This window comes from Chrysemys picta, chromosome 1 (genome assembly GCF_011386835.1).
Source record: "Chrysemys picta bellii isolate R12L10 chromosome 1, ASM1138683v2, whole genome shotgun sequence".
NCBI lineage: Eukaryota > Metazoa > Chordata > Testudines > Emydidae > Chrysemys > Chrysemys picta.
The window spans coordinates 132,277,986-132,299,109 of record NC_088791.1 but is presented as its reverse complement, the minus strand read 5'-3'; the positions used below and the strand labels follow the sequence as shown (position 1 = coordinate 132,299,109).

The 21,124-nt window shown below is 47.5% G+C and overlaps 1 protein-coding gene and 2 non-coding genes across 3 annotated transcripts; 1 reads left to right on the top strand and 2 right to left on the bottom strand.

Annotated features, from left to right (window-relative positions):
* Positions 1-333: 333 nt before the first annotated feature.
* LOC112061789 (U7 small nuclear RNA) lies at positions 334-394 on the bottom strand. Its single transcript, XR_002890378.1, has one exon. It is a non-coding gene; the product is annotated as a U7 small nuclear RNA (small nuclear RNA).
* A 10,021-nt stretch (positions 395-10,415) lies between these two features.
* Positions 10,416-12,965, top strand: LOC135976148 (uncharacterized). Its single transcript, XM_065570677.1, has 2 exons — positions 10,416-11,401; positions 12,396-12,965. The coding sequence occupies exons 1-2, from the start codon at positions 10,825-10,827 to the stop codon at positions 12,869-12,871; spliced, it is 1,053 nt and encodes a 350-aa protein (XP_065426749.1). The 5' UTR covers positions 10,416-10,824; the 3' UTR covers positions 12,872-12,965.
* Positions 12,966-15,337: 2,372 nt separating this feature from the next.
* Positions 15,338-15,398, bottom strand: LOC112059267 (U7 small nuclear RNA). The gene has a single exon (XR_002888529.2). It is a non-coding gene; the product is annotated as a U7 small nuclear RNA (small nuclear RNA).
* Between the last annotated feature and the right edge of the window lie 5,726 nt (positions 15,399-21,124).

Below are 21,124 nucleotides of genomic sequence, written 5' to 3'. Positions count from 1 at the left end.
AACCAAAGTCCTCTTTGACTGGCTGGTTTGGTTAGCCTTAGAGGTGGAAAAACCCCAGCCTAGGGCTGTAACTGCCCTGTTTTAAGCAATTTGTCCTGAATTGGCACTCTCAGTTGGGTCCCACCAGAACCGCATCGTTACACATGTCTCCCAAGATTTCTTTACAGCTATAAGTACTAGAAACTTACCTTAGAAAAGAATGAACAGTGAGATACCAAGGACCTTCTCCCCATATACCTCCCCAACAAAGACTAATTTAAAAAGACAGAGCCACAACACAAGAAAACAAAGACACCCCAGAACAACAATTCTTTCCTTTCAAAGTAACCAAATAAGGGTCTTCTACAAAGGCAGAAAACCCTGTTAAACAAATACTAAAAGAGCTGTAGCTACACAAATTACACTGCCCAGTGTGACTGCCCAACCCTGCATGATATCTACTAAGCTCAGGGTGACTCGACTCCAGCTCTCCCTCTGTCTCTTCCCCCAACAGTAATTCAAACTGATGGATAACACTGGAAATTAAATAACGATATGATTAATTCTTAACAAGTATTTTCCCCAAAATAATGTCAAAAGGTGTATTTAATGGTCACCTGCGGTATGCAAATTAGCACTTGCTCCCATTGGAGGACACTGAATAAACCACAGCTCCTCCCAAACACAGGTGCTTGGTGGGAGGCTTTGGCGACATGGCACTTAACCTCCAAAATCAGAGACAAACTTTATCAAAGTATGAGGACTGGAAGGGAACCATTTGCAACTGGGGTCATTTATGTTATCATAAATATAAAGGGAAGGGTAACAACCTTTATGTATGCAGTAATATAAAATCCCTCTTGGCCAGAGGTACAGAATCCCCTTACCTGTTAATCAATTCAATTAACCTAGTTGGCACCTGACCAGAAGGACCAATGGGGAAAAGATACGTTCAAATCTGTAGGGGAAGGTTTTTGTTTTGTCTCTCTTTGTGTTCTCTCCGGGTCAGCAAGGAATCAGGGCAGGGAAAATACACCTCCCAAAGCCATACCTGAACTAAGCATCTAAGTTACAAATTGTAAGTAATAGGAAGGAAATACGTTAGATTATCTTTTGTTTTAGCTTATGAATTTTCCCTATGCTAAGAGAGAGGTTTATTCCTGTTTTTTTGTAACTTTAAAGTTTTGCCTAGAGTGGAACCCTCTGTGTTTTGAATCTTATTAACCTGTAAAATTACTTTCCATCCTGACTTTACAGAGGTGCTTCTTTTACTTTTTTCTTTATAATAAAGTTCTGTTTTTTTAAGAATCTGATGGGTTTTTAGTGTCCTAAAAACCCCAGGGTCTGGTCTGTGCTCACCTTGTTAACCTATTTGGTTGGTATATTATTCTTAAGCCTTCCCAGGAAGGGGAGTGAAGAGGCTTGGGGGAATATTTTAGGGAAATGGGAACTCCAAATGGTCCTTTTCCTGAATCTTTGTCTAACTCACTTGGTGGTGGCAGCAGTACCCATCCAAGGACAAGGAAGAATTTGTGCCTTGGGGAAGTTTTTAACCTAAGCTGGTAGAAATAAGCTTAGGGGTCTTTCATGCAGGTCCTCACATCTGTACCCCAGAGTTCAGAGTGGGGAGGACCCCCTGACACATGCATTCATTCATGAGTAGATAGACAAAGTAGCTTTTAATTGGACAAAAGACTTCAGGCCTGGTGATTCTCTGGATTACAGCCACTGCTGTAACTGTAGAAGTGCAACTGCTAGTGTTAACAAGCACCGCTGCTATTTACACTTCAAGATTTCAAAAAGGCATAAACTCCCCCCCTGCAAATAGTGTCTTTTCCTGTCTCAGCTCCACTGAAGGCTGAGCATCAATGGTGGCAACTGAGCAAATCCACAGCTTTAGAGATTTTAATGTACTCCTCTCCAAACACAGACTTGGCGAGATAAAGGCAACCCTGGGCCCTGTAATGGCCCAGCCCCATTACTTGGCCTTCACACTTCTTCTCACAAAGAACAGAACTGGAAGGAAACCACCCCCCTTTTCCCCAGAAAGGCAGAAGTGGGGTGGGACAAATTTCTGTCCCAAGGAGCAGCAACAGACCCCACCACACCCCACTTCATCCTTTCAGGACCAGTAGGAATGGTTGCAGGGGTCCTCTCAGACTCCATCCTGCAGAGAGATAGAAGCAGTATCACAGGAGCCCCGGTACTTAATCACAAATCCATCCCCGTGGCTGCCTGTACGGAAGGACTTACCTTGCTCTGCTTTTCTCCAGGTGGGCTGGTGTTGGCTGGGGGCAAAGAAATTCACACACCATTGAGACAATTGAGGAAATTCACCCCACACAGAGCTATTGTTTCAGGCAGTCTGCAGACTCATCAGCATCAGTTACACCAGGGTCACATTTTCAAGGGTTTCTTTAGATCCAGGAATCTAGAAACATATTTGAGAAGAAAAGAAAAAGGTGAGATAGCAATGGCCTTTCTGACCACATAGAGCCCACCTGTAAGCTTATGCCCAAATAAATTTGTTAGTCTCTAAGATACCACAAGGACTCCTTGTTGTTTTATCCTTACATCAGTTACACCAGGATCATGTCTCCAAAGCTGTCTTCAAAATCACAAGTTGTAAAATCTTATTTTACAAAAAACTGAAAGGTGAGATTCCAAGGACCTCTCTCCCCACATACAGCCCACCAGTTCGACACACCTTTTCAGAGGTTGAGACTGCTCCTATTCCTCTAGTTTCTTCCCTATTATACATCTTAAGCTTCTTTTTTGCTCTGCTCCCTTCCCACAGCCAAAAGCCTGAACTTAAAACCTCTGAGACTTGGGTTAACCATCACTAACTAGTAAATCAGATCATGCTGATTTTTTGAGTCAGAGACAACTTAAAAAGACACATTCACAACACTAGAAAACAGACACCATCAAACGTTTTTCTTTCAAACTAACCAAATAAGGGTTTTCTACAAAAGTAGAATACCCTGTTGAACAAATATAACTTAAAAGATAATGTGTGTACTTCACGGTCCAGGACACACAGACAAGGTTTTAATCTCGGGGCCAAATGATCAAAAACATCAAGACACTTGATCACAGCCTTTGATAGGCGGAGAGACTACTTACACTTGATCTTAGCTCCGAGGAGCCAAGAAGCTGAACACCAATGGTGGCAACTGAGCAATGGTCCACACGCTCTAGAAACTTCCTTTAAAAAGAAAAGAAAAAAGTGAGATAGCAATGGCCTTTCTGGCCACATACAGCCCACCTGCCACAATGAATTAATTAGCTCCTTACAAGTCAAAACTCAGCATTATTTGGGTGCCTCCAGACACCTCGTCAGAGGTTGATACTGCTTCTACTTCTTTGGCTTTTGCCCTAGCACAGATCTTACGTTGAAATTTTCTTCTTAACTTTACCACCTCACTCCCCACCAAACAACAATCTGAAAGACCCTAGAGGGAAAACTCCTAGCCTTTAGTCAGACTCAACTTTGGTAACCAACAAACAGCAAATCACTGAGCAGATTACATTCCTTTCATAATTCACAAATTAAACCAAACATCTAAACAGCAGAAACAGAAAAATCAGCAATAACCATTTTTCAAACTAGCCAAATGAAGATATCTAACACTAAGTCCCCAGCCCAAATCCAACAAAAAAATCCCTTTAAAAACATTAAAGAAGCTGTAATTAAACAAACAATGCTGCCCAGAGTAATTGCACCAAAACTAGAAGATATGTGCTAATATCAGGGAGACTTTTCTTTCGCTCTTACCAACAGTATTTTCAACCCTAGAGATAACAGTAGAGATACTATAGCAATGACCTGATTTATACTTAAAAAGACTTTATTCAGATATAATGGCAAACATTCATCCTTATGGTCCTATTTGATATGCAAATTAGCACCTGCTCCCATTGGAGGAAACGGAATAAGCCATGCCCCCTTTTATGCAAAGGGGGCTGGGTGGTAGTTATGGAGAATAATCAGAATCAGAGATCCACTGCTTTACAGCCATTGTTGTAACAGTGCAAGCACTAGTGTTGATAGGCACTATTAATCGCAGTTTTAACCAGTCTTTTAAACAAGAAGAGAATACTGTTTACTTCAATATTTTTGTATATTTTTGACATTTTCAAATATATTGATTTTAATTACAACACAGAATACAAAGTGTACAGTGCTCACTTTATATTATTATTTTTGATTACATCAGTATGTCCTCTGGAATGGTGGCCAAAGCATGAAGGGACATACAAATGTTTAGCACATGTGGCACATAAATAACTTGCAATGACAGCTACAGAAGTGCCATGTGAGTGCCTGTTCTCACTTTCAGGTGACATTGTAAATAAGAAGTGGGCAGCGTTATCTCCTGTAAATGTAAACAAACTTGTTTGTCTTAATGACTGGCTGAACAAGAAATAGGACTGAGTGGACTGGTAGGTTCAAAAGTTTTACATTGTTTTCTTTCTGAGTGCAGTTATGTAACAAAAAAAATTCTACATTTCACGAGAAAGAGATTGTCTTTTTTACAGCGCAAATATTTGTAATAAAAAATAATATAAAGTGAGCACTGTGCACTTTGTATTCTGTGTTGTAATTTAAATCAATATATTTGAAAATAAGAAAAACATCCAAAATTTTTTATAATACATTTCAATTGGTATTCTATTGTTGTGTAACAGTGCAATTAAAATTCTGCTTAATCACGATTATTTTTTTTAAATTGAGTTAATATTTTTTAAGTTAATGCTTGAGTTAACTGCGCTTAATTGACAGCCCTAATTGGGAAAGCTCACCTTGAGGTTTCAAAAAGCAAATACCCAGTCTAGAGAAGGCCTTCTAATGGCTGGTGATGGTGCTAGTGACCTCAGCCCAGTGAGAGGAACTGCCATGAACACATTATAGGGATCCAAACTAAAGAGGAGGAGCTGGAATCCCCCACTCCATCACCAAGTGCTTTCGTTCCTGACTCTATCTCAGAGTGAATTAATCTGCTGCTGCTCCCCGTACACCCACCCACAGCCATGACCCGATTAAGGCAATCTGGGGCCCACTTTGGCCTTTCCCCATCCTCTGGCTCTTACGCTCTGGCCCACTTGGAATAATATTGGAAGAAGGTCCTCTCCTCTACCCGGAGAGGTGGTGACATGGGACCACTTTCTCACCAAAGCATGGCAGCAGACACACATATATACCTGCAGTCTTTTCAGTAGCAGCACCCTAAAGGCTCAAACAGCAGAAGGCAAATAATCAGAACTCCAAATCCAATATTTTTACATAATCATGATTTTAAAGCCCATCTCATGATTTTTGGTGCGCCTGACTCATGATCTGGGGTTGGCAATACTCAGCAGGAGTAGCAGCCGGGGTCGTTTCTGACCCCACCTCACAAAGAGGCAGAACCGCATCACAGCACTTCCCAAACATCCATCCCAGTAACTGCTTGTGTGGAAGCACTTGGCCTGCTCCTCTCTCCTCCTGCCTCACACAGAGTCCTTGGCCCAGCTCATGTTGATAATGCCTTCAGAGCAAAGAAATTCACATGCAATTAAGGGTATGTCTACACTACGGGATTAATCCGAATTTAGATAATTCGGATTTGAGAAACAGGTTGTATAAAGTCGAAATGAGTGCGGCCACACTAGCACAGTAATTCGGTGGTGTGCGTCCAAGTACCGGGGCTAGCATCGATTTCTGCACCGTTGCACTGTGGGTAGCAATTCCATAGCTATCCCATAGTTCCCGCAGTCTCCCGCGCCCATTGGGATTGTGGGTTAAGATCCCAGTGCCTGATGGGACAAAAAACATCGTCGCAGGTGGTTCTGGGTACAGCCTCACTTCCTCCCTCCCTCCCTCCCTGCATGAAAGCAACGGACGGCAGACAACCATTTTCGCGCCTTTTTTCCTGGGTGGGTGAACACTGCAGACTCCATACCACGGCAAGCATGGAGCCCGCTGAGGTCAAGACAGCACTCATGAATATTGCAAACACCTCGCGCGTTCTCGTGGAGTTTATGCTCAGCCAGGACCAGAAAAACGAGGAGAGGAGGCAGCGGCGGCGGCAGCGCAGCGACAAGCATGATGAGGACATGGACACGGACACGGACACAGAATTCAGTGAAACCACAGGCCCCGGTGCTTTGGAGATCATGTTGTTAATGGGGCAGATTCTATCCATGGAACGCCGATTCTGGGCAAGGGAAACAAGCACAGACTGGTGGGACCGCATAGTGTTGCAGGTCTGGGACGATTCCCAGTGGCTGCGGAACTTTCGCATGCGTAAGGGCACTTTCATGGAACTTTGTGACTTGCTGTCCCCTGCCCTGAAACGCCATAATACCAAGATGAGAGCAGCCCTCACAGTTGAGAAGCGCGTGGCGATAGCCCTGTGGAAGCTTGCAACGCCAGACAGCTACCGGTCAGTCGGGAATCAATTTGGAGTGGGCAAATCTACTGTGGGGGCTGCTGTGATGCAAGTAGCCAAAGCAATCACTCAGGTGCTGCTACGAAAGTTAGTGACTCTGGGAAATGTGCAGGCTATAGTGGATGGTTTTGCTGCAATGGGATTCCCTAACTGTGGTGGGGCGATAGACGGAACCCATATCCCTATCTTGGCACCGGAGCACCAAGCCACCGAGTACATAAACCGCAAGGGGTACTTTTCAATGGTGCTGCAAGCACTTGTGGATCACAAGGGACGTTTCACCAACATCAACGCGGGCTGGGCGGGAAGGGTTCATGACGCTCGCGTCTTCAGGAACACTACTCTGTTTAAAGGGCTGCAGCAAGGGACTTACTTTCCGGACCAGAAAATAACCGTTGGGGATGTTGAAATGCCCATAGTTATTCTTGGGGACCCAGCCTACCCCTTAATGCCATGGCTTATGAAGCCATACACAGGCAGCCTGGACAGGAGTCAGGAGCTGTTTAACTACAGGCTAAGCAAGTGCAGAATGGTGGTAGAATGTGCATTTGGCCGTTTAAAAGGTCGCTGGCGTTCATTATTGACTCGCTCTGACCTCAGCCAAAGAAATCTCCCCATTGTTATTTCTGCTTGCTGTGTGCTCCACAATCTCTGTGAAAGTAAGGGGGAGACCTTTATGGCGGGGTGGGAGGCTGAGGCAAATCGCCTGGCTGCTGATTACGCGCAGCCAGACACCAGGGCGATTAGAAGATCACACCATGAAGCGCTGTGCATCAGAGAAGCTTTGAAAACCAGTTTCATGGCTGGCCAGGCTACCGTGTGAAATATCTGTTTGTTTCTCCTTCATGAAAACCCTCCCCCTTTACTGACTGATTTTCTGTAAGGAACCCACCCTGCCCCTTCCCCCAGCTTTCTTTCAAACCAAATAAAGTCACTATCATTTAAAAATCATTTATTCTTTATTAATAGATTAGAAAAAGAGGGCGGGAACCCGGGTGGGATTTGGGAGGAGGATTGCTGGGAAGGAAAAAGCCACAAAGAAAAGGTTAAAAAAATGACAGCCTTTTGCTTGGGCTGTCTACTGGGGTGGAATGGGAAGGTGTACGGAGCCTCCCCCCCCGCGTTCTTACACGTCTGGGTGAGGAGGATACGGAACATGGGGAGGGGGGAGGGTGGAACAGGGGCTGAAGCGGCAGTCTGTTTTCCAGCAGCCGTTCCTGAACCTCCACCAGACGCCGGAGCAGCCCCAGCGTTGCATCCTTCATCCTCTGGTCTTCCTGCCGCCATCTCTCATCTCGATCGTCTCTCCTCTCCTCACGTTGGTCCCTCCTCTCCTCACGTTGGTCCCTCCTCTCCTCACGATCACTGACTTCTTTCCTATACTTTGAAACTGTTTCCTTCCACTCATTCAGATGAGCTCTGTCACTCCTGCTGGATTGCATAATTTCAGAAAACATGTCCTCCCGCGTCTTCTTCTTACGACGCCTTATCTGTGATAACCTTCGGGATGGAGGAGGGAGGCTTGAGGAATTTGCAGCTGCTGTAGGGAGGGGAAAAAAGAGAGAATTGTTTTAAAAGCTACATTTTGCAGAACAATGCTTATACTCTTTCACGGTGACCAACACTGTTCACATTACATAGCACATGTGATTTCTGTGCAAGGTCGCATTTTGCCTCTTAATGCTGAGTGCCTGTGGCTTTGCTGCTAGAGATCACAGGTCTGGGCAACAGAATTCGGCTTGCATGCGGCCATGGTAAGCCATTGTTTTACAGCTTCTGCACCCTCCTTTCCCACATACCAAGCATAGCTTGTAGAGTGCTGCAGAAGCCTGGCCAATCTCAGCCAGTTGGGGGGGGGGGGGCAGTGTGGTGGGGCTTGTCTGGGCCCCTTCAGGCAAGTAGAGTGCTGCGGTTTTTCTGTTAACATTCAGCAGCACCAGAAAACAAACTAACCCCCCCCCCCTCGCCATGAATTCTCTGGGATGATCACGGTACCCTCCCCCCACCGCGTGGCTGGTATCAGGGAAGATCCCTGCAGGCACCAAACTACCCCCCCCCTCCGCCGACCCCCCCCCCCCTCGCCATGAATTCTCTGGGATGATCACGGTACCCTCCCCCCACCACGTGGCTGGTAACAGGGAAGATCCCTGCTAGCCAAACGCGAAAAACTCAGGGCCAATTTCCCATCTGCGCTTGGCTAACTGCAGGGAAGGATTTATTTTCCGCCACAGGCAAACAGCCCAGTAGGAACGGCCACCTCTGTCCCCTTAATTAAGTTCCCGTATTTCAACCAGGTTACCAGGAGTGATATCACTCTCCTGAGGATTACACAACAAGATAAAGAACGGATGTTGCTTGAATGCCAGCAAACACCGGGACCATACGCTGCCAGGCTTTGTCAGGCAATGATACCAGATTACTTGCTGCAAGCATGGCGTGGTCAAGTGTCCTACCATGGAGGAGGGAATAAGGATGCACTGCCCAGAAACCTTCTGGCAAGGCTTTCAGAGTACCTCCAGGAGAGCTTCATGGAGATGTCCCTGGAGGATTTCCGCTCCATCCCCATACACGTTAACAGACTTTTCCAGTAGCTACAGACTTTTCCAGTAGCTGAACTGACCGCGAATGCAAAGTCAGACAAAGTAATCATTAAAAACCGTTTGCTTTTAAAACAAGTTTTATATTTTAAAAGGTAAACTCACCTGAGGTCCCTTCCATGGGGTCAGAGTCTTGGGTACTGGCTTGGGAGGCTTGGGAGGGTACTTCAGTCAGGGTGATAAAAAGATCCTGGCTGTTGGGGAGAATGGAGTGCTGTGTGCTCTCTGCAAGCTCATCCTCCTCCTCCTCCTCCTCCTCCTCTACCCCATCGGCAGAATCCTCAGGCGTCGAGAGTATCCCCGACCCAGAATCCACGAACAAAGGTGGGGTAGTGGTGGCAGCCCCCCCTAGAATTGCATGCAGCTCGGCGTAGTAGCGGCATGTCCGCGGCTCTGACCCGGAGCGACCGTTTGCCTCCTTTGTTTTTTGATAGGCTTGTCTGAGCTCCTTGACCTTCACGCGGCACTGCTCAGAGTCCCTATTGTGGCCTCTCTCCATCATGCCCTTGGAAATTTTTTCAAAAGTTTTTGCATTTCGTCTTTTTGAACGAAGTTCTGCAAGCACTGAATCCTCTCCCCATACAGCGATCAGATCCAGTACCTCCCTCACGGTCCATGCTGGTGCTCTTTTTCGATTATCAGCCTGCATGGTTACCTGTGCTGATGAGGTATCTGTGGTCACCTGTGCTCTCCACGCTGGGCAAACAGGAAATGAAGTTCAAATGTTCGCGGGGCTTTTCCTGTCTACCTGGCCAGTGCATCCGAGTTCGGATTGCTGTCCAGAGCGGTCACAATGATGCACTGTGGGATAGCTCCCGGAGGCCAATACCATCGAATTGCGGCCACACTAACCCTAATTCGAATTGCTAAAATCGATTTTGGCGCTACTCCGCTCGTTGGGGTGGAGTACAGAAATCGATTTAAAGGGCCCTTTACATCGAATTAAATGGCGTCGTTGTGTGGACGGTTACAGGGTTAATTCGAATTAAAGCTGATAAATCCGAATTAAAGTCGTAGTGTAGACCAGGCCTAAGACAATTAAGGAAGTTTACCCCTCGCAGAGCTATTGTTTCAGGCAGTCTGCAGAGTATCATTACATCAGCTACACCAGGGTCATGTCTCCAAAGCTGTCTTCAAAATCACAAATACTAAAAGCTTACTTTACAAAAAAACAGAAAGGTGAGATTCTAAGGACCTCTCTCCTCACATATAGTGCACCTGTCCAACACACCTTTTCAGAGGTTAAGACTGCTCCTATTCCTCTAAGTTGTTCCATATCTGCTCCTTCCCTACAGCCAAAAGCCTGAACTAAAAAACCTCTAAGACTTAGATTAACCACCACTAACTCATAGATCAGATCACACCATGCTGCTCTTTCAAGTCAGAGAACAAGTTAAAAAAAAAAACAACAACACTAAGGCCTGGTCTACACTAGGCGTTTATGTCGAAGTTAGCGCCGTTAAATCGAATTAACCCTGCACCCGTCCACACTGCGATGCTATTTAGTTCGACATAGAGGTCTCTTTAATTCGACTTCTGTACTCCTCCCCGACGAGGGGAGTAGCGCTAAATTCGACATGGCCATGTCGAATTAGGCTAGGTGTGGATGGAAATCGACGCTAATAGCTCCGGGAGCTATCCCACAGTGCACCACTCTGTTGACGCTCTGGACAGCAGTGCGAGCTCGGATGCTCTGACCAGCCACACAGGAAAAGCCCCGGGAAAATTTGAATTTGAATTCCTTTTCCTGTCTGGCCAGTTTGAATCTCATTTCCTGTCTGGACATCGTGGCGAGCACAGCAGCACTGGCAACGATGCAGAGCTCTCCAGCAGTGATGGCCATGCAGTCTGGGAATAGAAAGAGAGCCCCAGCATGGACTGATCGTGAAGTCTTGGATCTCATCGCTGTGTGGGGCGATGAGTCCGTGCTTTCCGAGCTGCGATCCAAAAGAAGGAATGCAAAGATCTACGAGAAGATCTCTAAAGACATGGCAGAGAGAGGATACAGCCGGGATGCAACGCAGTGCCGCGTGAAAATCAAGGAGCTGAGACAAGGCTACCAGAAGACCAAAGAGGCAAACGGACGCTCCGGATCCCATCCCCAGACATCCCGTTTCTACGAGGCACTGCATTCCATCCTCGGTGCTGCCGCCACCACTACCCCACCAGTGACCGTGGACTCTGAGGATGGGATACTGTCCACGGCCGGTTCCTCAGACATGTTAGGGGACGGGGAAGATGAGGAAGGAGATGAGGAGGGCGAGGCAGTTGGCAGCTCTCACAACGCTGATTTCCCCGACAGCCAGGATCTCTTCATCACCCTTACAGAGATCCCCTACGAAGCGTCCCCAGCCATTACCCCGGACACAGAATCTGGTGAAGGATCAGCCAGTAAGTGTTGTAAACATCTAAACATTTATTTTTAACAAAACAGGAATATTAACAATTAAAAGAATGGGTTGTTCATGATTAGTGTGCCCTAGGCGCTTAACGGTTTAGTAAGGGGCAGTGCAAGTTTTGAAAAGAAATCTAGCAATGTCCGGTTTTCAGTGATTGTCCTGCACAAGCCGCTCTACTGTGTATTCCCTGCTACTGCAGCTACAGTAAAATGCGGTCTATATGTGCGGGGATAGAGCAGTAATCCTCCTGGGACATCTCGATGAAGCTCTCCTGGAGGTAACTTGAAAGCCGTTGCATGAGGTTCTTGGGGAGAGCGGCCTTATTGGGTCCTCCGAAGTACGACACGTTGCCGCGCCACGAGATTATCAGGTACTCGGGGATCATTGCTCTGCACAGCAGGGCGGCATACGGCCCTGGTCTTTGGAGGCTTTCCCGGAGCATTCTCTCTTTGTCGCTCTCGGAGATCCTCATCAGGGTGATGTCGGCCATGGTGACCTGCTTTTAATTAGGTAGGGGAATGTTAGTGTTGGGACTGCTTTCCCGTTCCTTTACAGAACTGTCACCGCTGGTTTGCAGCCACGCGGTGGAGGCGGGAGAGGGGCAGCCGAAAGGGATCATTCCCGGGGACAGCCGCGAGGGGGTGGGACAGGGGCAGAGTTCCCGCTTGCCGGATTGCTGGCAGCAGGGACTGACATTGATTTAAATGTGAAATGAGGCCAGTGGTAATATAAAAGTTTTAAACTGCCACAAGTGTACGGCTTACCATGTCTGCCTGCAACAGAAATTCCGTTGTGCTGCCTCGCTTCTCAAATGTGCTGTTCAAGACCCCAGGCACAGAATGCGAAGGCCGAGAATTCGACCTTGTGCTGAGTGCGCATGTGAAAGGTGCTGTGCATGGTCTTGTTCACAGAGAAAGACTATGTTCTTTGTTCACAACTACATTTATCTTTCAGAGGAATTCACTCCCTTTTTCCCATTTCCACAGCCCCGTCTGCGACTGTCTCACAACCTAGCCTGGAATCACACTCCCAGAGGCTAGCGCGGATTAGGCGTAGGAAGAAGAGGACACGGGAGGACATGTTCTCTGAGCTTATGGCCTCTTCCCAAGCCCAGGCAGCACAGCAGACCCAGTGGCGGGAGAACTTGACCCGAATGCACCAAGCCAACATGGATCGGGAGGAGAGGTGGCGGCAGGAAGACCAGCAGGCGACTCAAACGCTGCTTGGACTACTGAGGGAGCAAACGGACACGCTCCGGCGCCTTGTGGATGTTCTGCAGGAACGGAGGCAGGAGGACAGAGCCCCGCTGCAGTCCATCTCTAACCGCCCTCCCCCGCCACCAAGTCCCATACCCACCTCACCCAAAGTGCAAAGAAGGAGAGGCGGCAGAGTCCCTGCTAACTCTCACTCCACCCCTGCAGAGAGCTCTAGTAGCAGAAGGCTCTCATTTCCCAAAATTTGAAAAGTTCTTTCCTTCCCGCCTGACACAAGCCCACGTCCAAGTTTCACCTCCCAATGCCATGTGTAGTTGATAATAAAAAATTCGTTTCTGTTAACTACTGTTTCAATCATGTTCTTTTGGAGGAGGAGGGGAAAGGGGGTTGGAAATTGGACAGGACAGTCTCCTTTGGCAGGGTACATAGTCGGGGGCAGGCACAGCAGCAGGGCACATACACAGTGCAGTGATGCAGTGACTAGTTGCCCCGGTTAGTCTGGGAGGTTGTTTTGATGTAATGTTGGGGGGGGGGGTTGCTCTGTGACTTTGTGGCGGGGGAGGGCAGTTACAGATCTTAAGCGCCGGTCCTTAGACAGGATCACAGAGCCACACAGCATGGGATCTGTAACCGTCCTCCCCCTGCCACAAAGTCAAATAGACCTCCCATACACACAGTCCCGATCAGGAGGGGTGACAGGCTCCGTTGAAACAAGCATCCCACCGCAGCGGAGCCTGTCAATCCTTGAGTTTAGAAGCTGCATTCGCATCACAACACTAGACCCGCCCCGCACCACAGTCTGCGTCCCAGTTTTAAAAAATTCCCGCGAAAACAGTATTAAAGAAAACGGTGTGCTTTAACAAAGTAGAACTATTTTTATTTCGACACGTGTGTTGGAGGGGGGGTGAAGGGGGTATGTAACTGGATAGGATAGTCAACATTACCTGGGTAAAGAAACGGGGGCAGGTTTAGCTTCTCAGTACACAAACTATAAAATCACAGGTTACCCTGCTCACTCAGGAACTTTGCTTTCAAAGCCTCCCGGATGCACAGCGCTTCCCGCTGGTCTCTTCTAATCGCCCGGCTGTCTGGCTGTGAGTAATCACCAGCCAGGCTATTTTCCTCAACCTCCCACCCCGCCATAAAGGTCTCCCCCTTGCTCTCACAGAGATTGTGGAGCACACAGCAAGCTGCTATAACAATGGGGATATTGGTTTCGCTGAGATCACAGCGAGTCAGTAAGCTTCTCCATCTCCCCTTGAGACGGCCAAAAGCACACTCCACCACCATTCTGCACTTGCTCAGCCGGTAGTTGAAGAGTTCTTTTTCAGTGTCCAGGGCGCCAGTATAGGGCTTCATGAGCCAGGGCATTAGCGGGTAGGCTGGGTCCCCGAGGATGACTATAGGCATCTCCACATCCCCAACAGTTATTTTGTGGTCCGGGAAGTAAATACCTTGTTGCAGCCGTCTAAACAGACCAGAGTTCCTGAAAACACGAGCGTCATGAACCTTGCCCGGCCATCCCACGTAGATGTTGGTAAAACGTCCCCTGTGGTCCACCAGTGCTTGCAGCACCATGGAAAAGTATCCCTTTCGGTTAATGTACTGGGTGGCCTGGTGGTCCGGTGCCAGGATAGGGATGTGAGTTCCATCTATGGCCCCACCGCAGTTTGGGAATCCCATCGCTGCGAAGCCATCTATGATCGCCTCCACGTTTCCCAGGGTCACTACCTTTGGCAGCAGTACATCAACGATTGCCTTCGCTACTTGCATCACAACAACCCCCACGGTAGATTTGCCCACCCCAAACTGGTTCGCGACTGACCGGTAGCTGTCTGGCGTTGCAAGCTTCCACAGGGCTATGGCCACTCGCTTCTGTACACTCAGTGCAGCTCGCAACCGGGTGTCACTGCGCTTCAGGGCAGGGGACAGCAACTCACAAAGTTCCAGGAAAGTTCCCTTCCGCATGCGAAAGTTTCGCAGCCACTGGGATTCATCCCAGACCTGCAGCACTATGCGGTCCCACCACTCAGTGCTTGTCTCCCGTGCCCAGAATCGCCGTTCCACGGCATCAACATGACCCATTGCCACTGTGATGTCCTCGGCGCTGGGTCGCCTGCTTTCTGACAGGTCTGTGCTACTCTCAGACTTCAGGACATCACCGCGGTGCCGTAGCCTCCTTGCCTGACTTTTCTGCATCTGCCTCAGGGAAACCTTTATGATAAGCTGCGAGACGTTGAGAGCGGCCACAACTGCAGCGATGGTCGCAGCGGGCTCCATGCTCGGAGTACAGTGGCGTCCGCGCTGTCAATGACTGGAAAAGCGCGCGAACTGTTTTCCCGCCGGCGCTTTCAGGGAGGGAGGGCGGGAGTGATGGACGGATGACGACAGTTTCCCAAAAGCACCCTCGACTCATTTTGTTACCCAGAAGGCATTGCCGGCTACACCCAGAATTCCAATGGGCAGAGGGGACTGCGGGAACTGTGGGATAGCTGACCACAGTGCACCGCTTCGAATGTCGACGCTATCACCGTTAGTGTGGACGCACAAAGTCGAATTACTGTCCTTAGTGTGGACACACACGTTCGACTTTGCAATATCGATTACAAAAATTCGATGCAAGTAAAATCGAACTACTCTCGTAGTGTAGACAAGGCCTTAAAAACAAAGACCTTCCCCAGAACAACAATTCTTTTCTTTCAAACTAACCAAATAAGGGTCTTCTACAAATGCAGAAAACCCTGTTAAACAAATACTAAAAGAGCTATGGTAACACAAATTACCCTGCCCAGAGTGACTGCCCAAACCTGGAGGATATCTACTAAGCTCAGGGTGACTTGACTCCAGCTTTCCCTCTCTTTCTCCCCTCAACAGTAGTTCAAACTGTTGGATAACACTGGAAATTAAATAACGACGTGATTCATTCTTAACAAGTATTTCCCCAAAAATAATGTCAAAAGACATATTTAATGGTCCCCTGTGGTATGCAAATTAGGACTTGCTCCCATTTGAGGACCCTGAATAAGAAACAGCTCCTCCCAAATACAAGTGCTTGGTGGGGGGCCTTGGAGACATAACCCTGAACCTCCAAAATCAGAGACAAACTTTACCGAAGTATGAGGAATGGAAGGGAACCATTTACAACTGGGGGTTTTCATACTTGCATTCATTCATGAATAAATAGACATAGGAGCTTTTAACTAGACAAAAGATTTCAGGCCTGGCCTAGGCTGGTGATTCTCTGGATTGCAGCCACTGCTGTAGCTGTAGAAATGCAAATGCTAGAGTTAACAGGCACAGCTGTTATTTCAGCAGTTTTCAAACTGTGGGTCAAAATCCCAAAATGGGTCGCGACCCCGTTTTAATGAGGTCGCCAGGGCAGGCATTAGACTCACCGGGGTACGGGGCCGAAGCCCGAGCCCCACTGCCTGGGGCCAAACCCCAAAGGCTGCAGCCCTGGGTGACAGAGCTCAGGCTTTGGTTTCAGCCCTGGGCAGCGTGGCTGAAGCACATGGGCTTTGGCTCTGCCCAGGGTGGCAGGCTTTGGCTTTGGTCCCCCACCCGGGGCAGCAGGGCTCAGGCTTTGGTCCCTCTCCCTGAGGTCATGTAGTAATTTTTGTTGTCAGAAGGAGGTGGTGGTGCAATGAAGTTTGAGAACCACTGTGGTATTTGCACCTCAAGGTTTTTTAAAAATGCATCAACTCCCCCATTGCAAATAGTGTCTTTTCTGTCTCGGCTCCACTGAAGGCTGAGCATCAATGGTGGCAACTGAGCAAATCCACAGCGTTAGAGATTTAACGTACTCCTCCCCAAACACAGACTTGGCCAGATAAAGGCAATCCTGGGCCCTGTAGTGGTCCAGCCCCATTCCTCAGCCTTCATACTCTGGTTGTACTCACACAAAGAACAGAACTGGAAGGAAACCACCCCCCTTTTCCCCACCAGAAAGGCAGCAATGCCATGGGGCAAATTTCTGTCCCAAGGAGCGGCAACAGACCCCGCCCCACCCCACCTCACCCTTTCAGGAGCAGCAGGAATGGTTGCAGGGGTCCTCTCTTAGCAGGGCCGGCTCCAGCTTTTTTGCCTCCCCAAGTGGCAAAAAATAGGGAAAAAGGAAAAAAAAGAAAAACTTGATTGAGCTGCTGCTGAAGTGCCGCCAAAGAGGAGTGAAGGACCCGCCGCCGAACTGCCGACGACGACGACCCGGACATGCTGCTCCAACAACAGATGGTCTGCTGCCCCTTTCTATTGGCCGCCCCAGGCACCTGCTTCCTTTGCTGGTGCCTGGAGCTGGCCCTGTCTCTCAGACCCCATCCTGCAGAGAGACAGGAACAGGATCACAGGGAGCCACAAATCCATCCCAGTGGCTGCCTGTGCAGACGGACTTACCCTGCTCTGTTCTTCTCCAGGTGGGCTGGTGTTGGCAGGGGGCAAAGAAAATCACACATCATTGAGACAATTGAGGAAATTCACCCCTCACAGAGCTATTGTTCCAGGCAGTCTGCATCGGTTATGCCAGGGTCACATTTTGAAAGGTTTCTTTAGATCCATGAGCTCTAGAAACTTTCTTTAAAAAGAAAAGAAAAAAAGTGAGATAGCAATGGCCTTTCTGGCCACATACAGCCCACCTGCCACAATGAATTAATTAGCTCCTTACAAGTCAAAACTCAGCATTATTTGGGTTCCCCAGACATCTCTTCTTGATGCTGCCTCTACTGCTTTGGCTTTGGCAGTAGCACAGACCTTACATTGTACTTTTCTTCCTAACTCTACCACCTCACTCCCCACCAAAGAACAATCAGAAAGACCTTAGAGATAAAACTCCTAGGCTTTAGTCAGATTTAAGTTTAGTAATCAAGCAACAGCAAATCAGAGAGCAGATTACATTCCTTTCATAATTCACAGATACAAATTAAACCAAACATCTAAACAGCAGAAAAATCAGCAATAACCATGTCTCAAACCAGCCAAATGAAGATATCTGACATGAGTCCCCAGCCCAATCCTGACAGGAAAAACCCTTTAAAAACATTAAAAGACCTCTAATTACACAAACTATGCTTCCCAGAGTAACTGTACCAAAAGTAGAACATGTACATTAATATCATGGAGACTTTCTTTCGCTCTTACCAACAGTATTTTTAACCCTAGAGATAACAGTAGAGATACCACAGTAATGACCAGATTTATACTTAATAAGACTTTCCTCAGATATAATGACAGACATGCATCCTTACTGATCCTATTTGATATGCAAATTAGCACCTGCTCCCATTGGAGGAAACTGAATAAGCCATGCCCCCTTTTATGCAAAGCAGCTTGGAGGCAGCTATGGAGAATAATCAGAATCAGAGACAAGTTTTCCTAAACTATAGGGGCTGGAAGGGGATGGTTTACGGCTGGGGTTTTCAAACTTGCCATCATCTTCAGGAAGAAAAAAAAGGAGCGAAGGCAAAGAAGGTGGGCCAGGACTTGTTTCTTCTCCAGATTCTCGGAGACCAGAGGAAGGGCAGTATCTCAGGGAGGAGGGGCAGTGACCCGGTTAAGGTTGGATGAAAGACTGCTTGTGTTTATTTTGAACTTTATGTTATTAAAATCAGACCCCAGGAAGAGCTGTTATTGAGGAACCAAGAGGGGAAGCTGAGGCAGGCCACTGCAGAGCCACTCCTGGCCACTTATGTAAATCAGCCCACCTGTATCCATCATCCCATGGGTTCTGCCCTGAGCAACCCAAATCCTGTTTGTGATAGTACTTGTGGTGGGGGCACTCCTGTTTGCCAGGTTGTCTCTAATTCCCACCATATTTGCCAAAGGGGAGACCCCTTCTCCAGCCTTTGGGGGCAGGAATTCCCCCAGTAATGATTTCAACAGGCAGATTGACTCTAGCACTGTTGCCAGCTACCTAGTGGGTAGGGACATACTCACAACAACCATTAAAGGGGCCATCACTGGTAAATTGCTTCAAAGGAGACCCATGGGAGCCTAAAGTAACAAACCCCAGACACCCAACCAGCAGGAAAGCTCTAACTCAACTGATACACTCTCCAAATTGCCTCTCCAGCCTGTGCCCCAGATTAATGGTCTCTCCTCCCCTTTGTGTGGGTGACTGATATCTGACTGCTGTGGGATCTTGTACCTAGGCGTCCTGGTCTTATTGGTCACCGAGTCTCTGTCCTTGTAGCCCATGTGCTGGGCAGGGCTTCTCCTCTCAAGGGATAAACCTGTCAGCCTGAAAGACTGGAGTGAATGTGCTGCAGCTGCTCTCAGATCCAGGCCTAAGACTCCTTCTCTGCAGTCACCCAGTGTTTGTTTGCCAGCTGACTCTATGGATATGTCTATGTGTACTGCCATTGGAGATTTGATTGCAGCAATGTAGGCATACCTGCACAAGCTTTAATTTAGTTAGCACAGGTAAAAATAGCAGTGAAGATCCAGCGGCGTGGGCTTCAGCGCATGCTGTCCAAGCTTGCCTGGTCCCCCTGAGTATGTACGCTCGTTGCTAGCCTGATGCAAGGGTTTTGGAGGGGAGAAGTGGAATAAGACTGAGATAAACCAGCTGGTGCTATCATAGCATTCCCAGTCTCATTGTGTTGTCTAAGTGAGGAAAAACCTCTGAAGAATACGAAAGGGATTTATCTCAGGCTTCTGAATAGTCCTAGTGCTCGGAGCCTCAGGACTGATTCTTTTCTTATGATTCTTTAACCAACAAATAGGGGCAGAACATTTCCCCTGCTTTGCAGCCTCATATTCATTATTATGTATATTACAGTAGTAGTAGAGACTCCAACTTTAAAAGAAGAGACACATGGGCTTATGTCTGGGTCTCCTAGAATCTGTCTCTAGCTTTTGAAATAGTACAAGGAACTGGGGGCTTGATGAAGAGCTCTTATAAGGAAGTTTCCTTTAGAAGTTTCTCCCCTTAACTCTGGCAATCTCTGGTTAAGATTAAGGTGCTGGTGTCAGGAGAGTAGAGTCCAGTAATCCAAATGTCCCCATCTTCTTACAAATGTGAAGGGGGGGAAAAGGGCACCTGTATGGCCTTCATCCTATCTATCTTACTCTTCTTCCAAAATTAATAGTCTGAGTCCTTTTAATATCTACTCATGTGAGACCTTACCTTCCAATCACCACTTCGATGCATCTAATCAGTCCTGCTGTCCTTCTCTGTTACATTTCTGTTGCTGCTCTCTTTTTGATGATGAAGAATTCAAACACAGTACACGAGGTGAGGATATACTGTCAATATTAATAGAGGCATGAAGAGGAATTCTATGCCTGCAGGACTTCTCCAATAATGGAACCTTTCATTGTCCCCAAGAGATCTCGAAGAAATTTGACATTCACCCAGAGAACAACTGTTTTCCTTGGGATTCCTTAAGAGGATGTTCCAGAGCACTTTTTAAACATGACATCTGAAATCAGACTCTAACACCAAGGATTAAGCAACACAGAATATTGAAGAAAGAGTTCTTATTGCATCTGAGTAGACATTGCAAACTTAACACCACAAACTAAAGTGTTATGAAAAATACCAAACTATTGGGTGTAGGATCTGGGCATCTGTGACATTCCCCTCTGGTGTTATCCGGACTGGTGAGCTGCTAGGTCACTCCAATCCTTGACTCTGGGAGCCAGCCTTACCTTGCTCTGCTGTGAGAACCCCCACTCCTGGGCTGTTCATGCACAGCCTCCGGCATGTAAGCTGTTCCTTGGATTGTGCAACCGAATGACACTAGCCAATATCTCCGGTCCCAGACACAAATCTAGGAACCTCCTTCTTGCAGTGTCCAGCTATGCCCACTGGACGCTACAAGCTTATATGAGTTTGTCAATTTAACAAATAAATTGTTATGTACCAGGCTTGTTATGGCAAGGAGAGTCTCTGATACGCTATAAACCAAACACACTGCTTCAGGTAGAATAAACAAACAGATTTATTAACTATAAAGATAGATTTTAAGTGATTATAAGTCAAAACATAACAAGTTAGATTTGGTCAAATGAAATAAAATTACAATGCATTCTAAGCTGATCTTAACACTTTCAGTGTCCTTACAAACTTAGATGCTTCTCACCACAGGCTGGCTGGTTGCTCTTCAGCCAAGCTCTCCCCTTTGATCAGCGCTTCAGTCGCATGGTGCGGTGTCCGTAGATGTAGGTGGAAGAGAGAGAGAGAGCATGGCAAATGTCTCTCCCTTTTATCATGTCCATTCTTCCCTCTTGGCTTCCCACTCCTCCCCCGCCACCCTTCAGAGTCAGGTGAGCATTACCTCATCGCAGTTCCAAACTGACCAAAGGAAGGAGGGTGACTCCTTGGAGAGTCTAACAGATTCTTTTGTTGCGGCCTAGGCCAGTGCCTTTTGTTCTTGTGAGGCTGAGCTGGGTTTGTCTCATACCTGCCCTGATGAGGTGTGAACTGCCTCTCTGCTCTTGGAGAGTTTTTGTCTGAGCTTGCCTTAAGCCATGAAGATACATTTTCAGCCTCATAACTATATACATGA

Coding starts and splice junctions, on each gene's coding strand:
- LOC135976148 (XM_065570677.1), top strand. CDS start 10,825: ATGCAGAGCTCTCCAGCAGTGATGGCCATGCAGTCTGGGAATAGAAAG. Junction 11,402..12,395: donor ATCTGGTGAAGGATCAGCCA/GTAAGTGTTGTA, acceptor CCATTTCCACAG/CCCCGTCTGCGACTGTCTCA.